The following is a 10338-nucleotide window of genomic DNA, read 5'->3' on the forward strand; positions in this document are numbered from 1 at the left end:
TGGTAAGCACTGAGCTACCACCGAGTGTCAAGGCAGGTACATTTAGCAAGCATGCTTTCTATCAGACGCTCACTTTGAGATTAGAGAACAGACACATGTTTGTTGATGCATGGCTTTATTTGTGACAGCCCTGGGACTCTCTTAGGTAGTGGAGGAAGTTGGTTGTAAAGGGGAAGGTGGAAGTGAGGAAATCTGTTGGTAGTGGCGTGGTGGGAAAGGATCAGCCTGATGAACTGCTTTGGTGTCTCATTCTGAGTGAGGACAGAAGGACCTCATCTTGCCACTGGGGTGGGAGAGGATGTTTTCTTTCCCATTTGGGGACATGGATGGGCTGAGAGAGATGTTAGAGGAGGCCCATGTGCAGGGGTTTCAGAAGGCTGCTCTCTCAGCACTTGGGTGGCTTTCCATTGCACAACACTTTAGGATAGTACCGCAATCTCTTAGAGTAGCTTCTAAAGTTCTGGGCAAAACATTCAGCAGCAACTTTATCACACTGGCACAGCTCTTTCTTACAGGAGTCCTGGTTTTCTGAAATTAGGTGAACACAAACTCTGAGCTCAAGTTGTTAATAAGAACCAAGAATTCAATCTGATGGGGACACACAGAAGCCACACATGCCACTACCAGAGGTTTACTTCATTTTCTAGCACCCCCCCACACACACATTTTAAAACATTAGATCCAGGGAAGCATACCCTGGCCTTGCATTCTCTAAATGGCAGAAGGTGACCTTGAACTTGTAATCCTTCTGTCTCTACATCATGAACTCTGAGATTGTAGACATGATTTATCTTGCCCAATTCATACAGTGCTAGGGATGGACACCATGCCCTCAGGCATGCTAAAATAGTATCTTACCCTCTGAGCTACAGTGCTAGCCCCACCTTTCTGCTACCAGGTTGGCTTGTGTTAGTAGTCCCAGTCTCAGGCTTCCAGATGGATGAAATTGGTGAAAGCCTGTATGATCCATCATATACCTTGGTCTTAAGTTATAGGCAGCTTTATTCTGACTGAAAAGCCAAAAGTGGAATTCAAAGCAGCTTCTGGGACCTATTCATTTCTCCTATGTTTTCTAGTTTGAGGCTACCTCTCATCAGAGACCAGGGTCCTTGGAACATTAGTTTGGCTTATAGTATAAGCTCAGGTGCTGGCAGCACATGGGGGCTGAGGAGCAGGGCTGATCATGTGCTGTAGAAGTTGCCCAGACCCAGCAACACAGTTCTCTGGAAATCTTACAGAGTGAGATCTTTCCAACCTTACTGTGGTTGTTATATACCAAGTGTCCCTCTACCTGCTGTCCATTCCCTCTCCAGCTAGAGTGAGTCCTCTTTTTGCAAATGTGCTTATTGCTGCTCTGCTAAAAAATAGGTCCCTATTATTGGAGCACACAAACCTCAAGACAATTGCTGGGAAGACCTGGCTTGACATTGTGTTGAGTCTTTTAGGACTCAGCTTAGATACCACTGCTTGCAGGATCCACCTCAAGCATCATACTGGGTGAAGGCTTTGTCTGCTCTCCTATTGGAGTCTTCACCACCCTGTTCATCACTTCTTTTGCTTCCTACTTGACTGTGAGGTTCTTAGTAGATTCTCCTCCTGCACCAGTGAAGTCCCCAGCATGCATATGATCAACAAACATGTGAAGGAAGCTTGCTGGCCTCTCAGGGTCTTTCTTACCAGCACAGTTGATAATGCCCATTTCGGAGGTGAACTTGTAGTGGAGAAATGTTGTGTTACATCCATGTTTCTCTAGATCATAGTAACAACACTTGTGAGCAAAGCAGCACCTGTTTGGAAACATGTCATATTAAGGCTGCTTGCTCACAGCCCTGGAGGCCTGGGGCCTAGCATTTCCCTTGACCTTTGACCTTTAGCATGGAGACTCAAGAATGTAGGCATGGCCCAGAGCAGAGGTCTCAATGTGTTGACTTTTGCTGCCTGGATCCACCCACACAATCAGGCAGGAGATACTGGCTCTGAACTTGTTAAGTCCTCACAGGGACACTGAGGCAGCTGGTGCTGGCTCTCACCTAGTTGCTTCTTAGCCAGAGTTACAGAGGATAAAGGGCACTGGGTGGCCTCACCAATCCGTTCCGTCCTTGGGGGATCCACTGCCTCCAGGGCCACAGTAGCATCCATAGTTGTAAGCTTGTGATACAAACATTCCTGTTGTTCTCCGGACCATTTCAGTAAATTCAGAAAGACTCCCTTGGATCTGTATTGGGCCTGAAAAGAAATGGAGAAATGTCCTTCTGAAAGGTTCCAACCCATTGCTACATCTCCGCATGGCGTCTCTCTGCTAGCTTCTCTCCCTACAAGTGTCTTTCTTCCTCCTCTCACCAAGAGAGAGGGCTAGCGCAACAGGAAGGAAAGCTCAGGGATAGGGTGCCTCCCTCCTCAGGTTATCTGCTAAGTTCAGGGCCAGCACTTACCAAAGGCCATGATTACAGCTGCCAGCAGCAAGAGGACCTTCATGCTCTCAGCTCTGTGAAGGATGTACAGAGGGACAGACCAGTGGATTTCAGGGCATCTCAGCTTCTGTCTACCCCAGCCACTATTCTGCTGTCTGATTCAACAATGCTAGAGCATAGACATGCTCTTGCATGGAGTGCACACAGAGAGACTTCCAAACGTGTATCACACATGTCATCTCCTTTCTTTTCCTGGTCTGTGGAACTGGTCCTCATACAGGAATGGTGTAGTAACAGGACCACCCTTGCACTTCCTTCATTCCTCCTTGCAGACTGGACTCATTCCACAGCATGGGGAGGCAGTGTCTCCCCTCACTACATATTCCACATGGATCCTCATGTCAGATTCAAGGATTGGGAATCACATGCATGAATTCTGATCTCCAATGTTCTCTTCCCAAGTAAAACTGCACATTCTCTTTGCAATCCTTTCTAACCCTTCACCAATAACATGTGCACACACATGCTCTCAAATTCACACCCACACCCACCTGAACCCACACAACACACTTGCTGATAAGTACACTCTTGTACACGTTTATCTGTTGGGGGCTAACATCCACAGGAATGTCCATACATAAACATGCACCTGCACAATCCCTCAAATTCAGCCAAATCACAGGAGTTTCTGGGCATTTACCTCTCAGATGCTGCTGTAGTTGCTTGTTCAAGGGCAAGGGCCTGTCGTGTTTTCCAATACTCCAGCTGCTTTTAAATACTTGTTCCTTCCTGCAGGGTTGGGGGTTGATGAGTCACAGGGAGTAAAGTAGGTGTGGCCAAAGACTCAACTCACAGATGGGCATACCCAAAGCTCTGAGTAGGAAATTCTCCTAGGAGCTGGCAGGGCAGCTCTGAGGGCTGGAAAATTTTTCATCCCATGGGTTGATGCCATAATAAATCTCAGCTGATTTTGATGACTCCCTCAGATACTGAGAAGCAGAGATCAGCTACTTTCTGGGGAACTGTCCATAAGCCCATTTGTGTGTGACCCACCCACCCAACAACCACTTCCCGGAGTTCAAAGGACTGTGCACAGTGGAGAGAGTGAGATTTTTTTGTACACTTGCCATGTTCTGTTCTGGCAAACTGTGACTTCTGGGCATAGGAAAGTGAACATTGATTCTGTGTGGTTTGCTCACTTTATCCATCACTCAGTCAGTCATTCAATGACAGAAGGGACATCTAAGACTCTGTGAAGTTCCAAGGTTGTACAACCTTCTTGTCATTTGATGAACCATTCTTGGGGTCCCCACAGTCCTGTCCAGCATGGGAAACCTTGGATGATGTGGCTTCTCTGTCACCCACAGGCCAGCACCTCCATATTCTCTTCTTCCTCATCACTCTTGTCCTCCTCTTCTTTCCTCCTCCACTTCTGATATTCAAGACAGGGGTGGTGTAGCCTTGCTTGTCCTGGACTCACTTTGCCAAAGAGGCAGGCCTTGATCTCACAGAGATCTGCTTGCCACAGCCTCACATGTACTGGGATTACAGGAATGAGCCAACATGCCTGGCTATCTTCTGTGTGTTTTATGTGACTGTGGTTGTTCATGTGTGTAGATGAAAATCTGTGAAGGTGAATGCATATGAAGATGTGTGTGCATATGTGTGTGCCTGCATGGGGAGTTCAGAGGGCAACCTTGGAGATTGTTCTTCAGGGGCTGTCTGCTCTGCTTCCTGAGACAGGGCCTCACATCAGCATGGAGGTCATATAGTAAGCTAAGCTGGCAATGTGGACATCTCCACCCCAGCTAGCATTGGGGTTATCTAAGAGGAACATGGCCTGGCATTTTGCAGGAACAAAGTCTGTTGCTAATAATGCCCATATCTGACTGGGCTTCTGCATAGAGCCAACCTGAGGCCTGCCCAAGAATGCTCAGAAACTGATCACATCATACCTGATGAAGAGACCCAAGCCAATGAGATGGGTTCCTATGCTTAGGCCACTTGCCTGATTTTGAAGACTGTGTCATTGACTCTGTGCCAGCTTATGCCTGTCCCCAAGGGTCCTGGGTCTGCGTTCAGGCAACAGGCTTACAAATCTATGTTATCACATGTAGCTTGTTTTTACCTGGGTTCTTGGGACTGAACTCAAGTCCTTGGGACTGCAAGGCAAGCACTTACTCACCAAGCTATCTTACTAGTCTTGTATTAAATCCCGTGGATATTCTTTATTTTCACACCAAACTGCTGTCTCCACTGTCCCTAGTCCTTTGTTGATTGGTGATGAGCCTGCTGATGCCTCCTGGGTCCATGATGTCTTCATTCTCCAGCCTTTAGGGATACAGTAACTCTATCTTTTGGTTCTGAAATAAATATCTTTCCCCATGCTCTTCATCCTGTGCTAAGAATGGGCCTTGCCCAGCCCTAAGTCTGTCACCTTTCCTATGGCAGAGACTGTGAAGTGCCTGAACACTGCTTCTGTTTCTCACTATTCTGTGCCGATGTCTGGTGATATCATAGACCTGCTTCAGACAAGAGCACCAGGTCAAAGTGTCACATCCAGACTGGGACAAACACAAACCAGATACAACCCATGCCCTTTCCCCATTCCTCTTGGAAGATCTTCAAGGGGAACAGTCTCCTGGGATGCTGAGTCCTGGAATAAAAGGCAGTGATCCGGGAACATTCTGCTACCATCAGAGAACCCAGGATGAGTAAAAAGTGAAATGTTTTTATATGAAACTACTGATAAATGAGATTGATAAACATTGTGGTTCATACTGTGAGTCACTCAAGCAGATGCCCACCTGTAAAATTCAAATTTACTTCATTTGGTGAAATGCAGACTTTTCAGCCACTGGGAGATGGTGCAAACCTTTCATCATAACACTCAGGAGACAGAGACAGGAGCATCTTTGAGTTCAAGCCAATCTAGACTACCTAGAAAGTTCCAGGACAGCCAAGTCTACACAGAGAAACCATATCTTGAAAAATCAAGTTATTTTAAAAAGGTAGGTCTTCTTTGAATATTTTACTGGTTAAATGGTGTCCCTTTTTCCTGACCTCACTTCCTGTTCATGTCTTGAGACTTATAATCTGATAGTTAAGACAAGGTCATTAGAACCCTAAATCTAGTACACAAAAGGGAAATGTGGGTTCAGAAAGCTGACACAGGGTCATATTTCTACTACCCAAGGAGTCTGAGACATCAGAAACAACAGCCAGAGAGTTCTGAACTGATTCTCAGCCCTTACAAGTATCCAACCATCAGGCCACCTGCTGTCTCTGCCCCAGAGTCTCAACTCAATTAAGATCCGCTACTTACAGTGAGGGGATGGGGTCAGCACTCCAGGAAGTGTAGCCTAGGGAGTTGCCTTCTCCACTTAGGCCTTGCACTCAGGTTAAGCTGGGTTCATGGCATTGCTGTGACAAACTTATCAGGACAAGGCAACAGGGAGCAAAGCTCAGAACTGTCATGGACCCATACAACACACTTGCCCATGGATACTCTTTTGTATATGTTCAACTGACGTGGGATGACATCCAGACGCACAAACAGACATGTGTACACACATGCACATGCACAATCTCTCAAATGCAGTTAAAATTTCTGAGAATTGCCTATAGGATGCTGCTGTAGTTGTTTTTTCTTTTCTTTTCTTTTCTTTTATTAATTTATTCATATTACATCTCAATGGTTATCCCATCCCTTGTATCCTCCCATTCCTCCCTCCCTCCCATTATCCCCTTACTACCCTCCCCTATGGCTGTGACTGAGGGAAACTCCTCCCTCTGTGTATGCTCATAGGGTATCACATCTCTTCTTGGTAGCCTGCTATCCTTCCTCTGAGTGCCACCAGGCCTCCCCATCCAGGAGATGTGGTCAAATATGAGGCACCAGAATACATGTGAAAGGCAGACCCCACTCTCCACTCAGCTGTGAAGAATGTTCTGTCCATTGGCTAGATCTGGGTAGGGGTTTGAAGTTTACTGCCTGTATTGTCCTTGGCTGGCGCCATAGTTTGAGTGGGACCCCTGGGCCCAAATTTGACTATCATAATGTTCTTCTTGTAGGTTTCTAGGACCCTCTGGATCCTTCTACTTTGCCATTCTCCCATGCTTCTTTCATCCAGAGTCTCAATAGGATTCCCTGCCCTTCTGTCCCAGTTTCCTGGCAAGTGAAGACTTTCATGGGACATGTCCCTTAGGCTTGTGTGCAGATATAAGTGAGTATATACCATTTGACTCTTTCTCCTTCTGGTTCAACTCACTCATTATGATCATTTCTAGTTCAATCCATTTGTCCACCAATTTCAGGAATTCCTTGTTTTTAATAGCTGAGTACTATTCCATAGTGAAAATGTACCACAGTTTCTTTATCCATTCTTCTACTGAGGGACACTTAGGCTGTTTCCATGTTGCTTTTTCAAGTGCCTGTGTTGTTTTTCTCAATGTCAACTGCCCTTAAATAGTTATTCCTTACTTAATTGCATGGATTGGCACCATAATAAATTTCAGCTGATATTGAATCCTCCCTCAGCTTTTGAAAAACTGGGCTCAGCTACTGCCTGGGGAACATTCCATAAGCCCAACTGGGTGTGGCCATGATTCTCCTCCCAGAAGACACTTCCAAGAGTGGCCAAGGCTGTGCACAATGGAGGGAGGGAGAGTGTTTCTACTTTCCTAATTTTTTATAAGCTGTGACACCTGAAAATAGGAGAGGGAATGTGGATGCTGCATGTCTTGCTCTTTTCTTCCATCAGTCATTCATTTGACCACAGAAGGACATTCTAAGTTTCTATTAAGTTCCAAAGATGCTCAACCTTCTTGGGAAGTGAAGAAGAGGAGTTCTTACATGAGGTGGATTCTCTTGTCCTGAATGCCAGCACCACCATATTCTGTTCTCTGTCTGCATTCTTCTCCTCCTCTTCCCACCTCCTCTCTCTTTGATTTTCGGAGACCAGCAGAGTGTACATTTGGACTCTGGGCACTTTCTCTAGGTGAGCTCTTTGTGGTTTTAGGAGGATTATTCTCTTTAGACTATTTTGTGGTTTTTCCTGGAATCTGAGTTCATCCTTTTGCCAGGATTAAGACAAAATGGAATTTCTTATTTGTCTGGTCCTTACATTACCCTCCTTCTTAGTGACTAAAAAAGCTCTATCCTGGGCTTTTATGTTTTTTGCATTTCACAACTGTCTAGGTCCATGTTTTGTATGGGCTGATAATAGACTTTGTTAACCCTCAGTTGGATGTATTAGCCTGTTTAGAATACAAGAATCAAAACTGAAAAGGAGAAACAAAATGAACAAGGATCAGATTCATGGATGTTAAGGAAGTGAGCCTAGGGGAGAAGTTGAACCATAATTCAATCCATTATTAACATGGGCTTTAACAAACATAATATAAAGTCTCTTTTAAGAGAGGCACGAAGCATGACTTGGAAAAGCAGAACTAAGGGCCTATATGTCCCTTCTGCCAACATTTCAGCCTATTAAGTAGGATAATAGATGATGGAGTGTCTTCTGCAACTTCTTCTAGATGGCATTAGGACATTGTTATCAGAGGCCAAGGAAGGCAGAATAGCTGGTCAAAGGCTATGTAATGGGACATTTATTAGAAGAATTCATTTATCCCATTAACTTGAAGAGAAAGGGAGTAATCGTATTTGCAGGGCTGCTTTACATCAGCTTCTAGCAGGTCCAGATCTCAACAGCTTGCAATCTTCAGGTGATCTCTGGGTGGAGTCTGTTATCCAGGTAAAAATCTGCTGAGACAAGGATAGACTAGACAAAATATTTCATTATGTCTATAAGACAGCCAGAGTAGGCTTATGTTTGAGATTCTGTAAAAGCATGAACAATATTTTTCAGTCCAGAAACCATGACATACTGATTGGATAGACTTGTTTTTAGCATAATGAGAAGTACCTTTACATCTAATTTCAGAAGATAACCAAAGAGAAATTAAAATCTTGAGCTTCGGACTAATTAATAAGCAGTTAGTGCTTCAGCAACTTATCATAATTCTATTGATCTCATTATTATATGCCTTAATTTATTATTCTATCTCTACTCCTCACACCTAAAAAGATCCTCTAACTTTTATGCCTTCCCACTTACCACTAATCACTTTCTTAGAACCTCAAATACTTCTTTTATACCTCATATTTACCCACTTTTAAAAACTACTTAGACTTTTTAGCACTTATGAAACACTTTTTTAGGCCTTCTAATATTGTAGACCATTGTAAATAAAACTTTTATATTTTCAGATTGTATATAAATTTTCATATTTATACAGTTATTCACAAAGAGACACAGGCAGTAGCAGCAAGCCAAGCTTGGCTGCCTTTTTAAATAAGAGAAGAGTCCCACCATATTAGCTCCAACTGCTCAGCCACCTATTCCTCCCTTTTGCTGGTAGTGGCCCTGCACTCACCATATTGAGTCTTCTGGGCTTGCTGGAGTTCAGAGCACATCATTACAGTTCAGGCAGCCCTGGGCTTGTTGCCAATTTGATCTAGGCAGAAGATTCCCAACCTGGCTCCAAGAACAGAGCTAGTTTATCAGCTTTTGCTCTTTCTTTTTCTGAGAATCTTTGAAATGAGTTAGAACTAATGTCCAGGAGATGAATCTTAGCCATTTTTAGAATATAAATCATAAAACGTTTAAGTAGTTAAACTAATTTTCTTAAGTTGTCCATCACGAGGGAAAAGAGGGTTGTTACAGTCACTCATTAAGTATATGGGGAGTGGGGGATGTGGTCTGTCCTGCTAACGATCCACTTCTCAGTCAGATAAGGAGTAACAGAAAGTCATAAACAAAAGAAGAAGACAATAGTAACAGTAACAGCACACCTAAGATATGATCAGGAGCAAAACTGAAAATGGAACACCAGCCCCACGTCAAGCTGTGGGAGCAACTAACCTTGTCCCAACACATGAACCTGACGATCTTCAAATAGGGAAAACTCTGTGTCACCTGTGGCATCTGCAACATCTCCTTAGAACCCTGTTAACTCTGCTCTCTAGCATATCCACTCAGCCAACATGACCACTACATATACATAATGTTCTCAAGACCACAAAGTTAAAGTAAGACTAAGAGACAGGCAAACAACAAACAAAACACACTGCTGGATTAGATTCCCCTTGGGTCAGAGGTTGCTTGGGTTCCCAGCCATATGTTATGCCCAAATTGTGAGAGACCCCAGAGCAGACTAACCAAGAGCCAAGTCCAAATGCAATCACAAGGAAATCTTTATTGCAGCTTGATCCTGGGCCACACCTTGTAGGCACTGACACAGCAGATGCGGAGAAATGGCCCCGAGTCTAAATTGAGAAGGGTTTTTATAGGATTTAGACAAAGAAATGGGTTTTACAGTATATGATTAGACAGAAAAACAAGGAAGGAGTTACATGCCTTGGTGTTTCATGGTTGGGTAACAGTTGTAGAGGCAAGTTGACCTATAGGAAAAATTGGCTAACACAGTCATGCCAAACCTCAAACTGCTTAGAATGTATCTGGGGGGTGGTATTACAAATTTTGGCCTGGCTTCTCCTAATTGGTTGTTGCTATGTGCTAGACCACCTGCTGGTCAGCTTCACCAGCAGAGAGTGTATTTGAACCCTGGATGTTGTCTCAAGATGAGCAGATTGTGTTGCTATGGAAATTTTTCTCTTTAGGTTCAGCCCTTAGCCAAGTGTAACACAAAATGAAATTTCTTTTTCAAAATGGAGTTTGTCTGGCACTTACACCAGGACACTGAGTCATGGAATGAAAGATAGTGATTTTGAACTTTCTTCTATGCTAAGAGAACCCCGTATAAGTAAGATATGAACTATTTTTATATTAGGCTTTGGTAAATGAGATTGGTAATCATTGCAGTTTATACTGTGGTCATTCAAGCAGCTGTCTGCTTGAAAAAT

At 44.0% G+C, this 10338-nt stretch overlaps 1 protein-coding gene across 1 annotated transcript; it reads right to left on the reverse strand.

Moving 5' to 3' along the window:
• Positions 1-385: 385 nt before the first annotated feature.
• Positions 386-2475, reverse strand: LOC127211255 (phospholipase A2, membrane associated-like). The gene is made up of 4 exons (XM_051171081.1): positions 2433-2475; positions 2085-2226; positions 1678-1787; positions 386-528 (listed from the first exon to the last, which is right to left on the reverse strand). The coding sequence occupies exons 1-4, from the start codon at positions 2473-2475 to the stop codon at positions 386-388; spliced, it is 438 nt and encodes a 145-aa protein (XP_051027038.1).
• Positions 2476-10338: the final 7863 nt, after the last annotated feature.

The sequence above is a fragment of the Acomys russatus genome, chromosome 29 (genome assembly GCF_903995435.1).
Source record: "Acomys russatus chromosome 29, mAcoRus1.1, whole genome shotgun sequence".
Classification (NCBI taxonomy): domain Eukaryota; kingdom Metazoa; phylum Chordata; class Mammalia; order Rodentia; family Muridae; genus Acomys; species Acomys russatus.

What these genes read in the sequence shown, in the direction of transcription:
- LOC127211255 (XM_051171081.1), bottom strand. Translation starts at nt 2,475, where the DNA reads ATGAAGGTCCTCTTGCTGCTGGCAGCTGTAATCATGGCCTTTG. An exon ending in AGCTGTAATCATGGCCTTTG is followed by an intron (nt 2,227 to 2,432) that starts GTAAGTGCTGGC and finishes ATTTCTTTTCAG; the next exon opens with GCCCAATACAGATCCAAGGG. An exon ending in CCCAAGGACGGAACGGATTG is followed by an intron (nt 1,788 to 2,084) that starts GTGAGGCCACCC and finishes GTTTCCAAACAG; the next exon opens with GTGCTGCTTTGCTCACAAGT.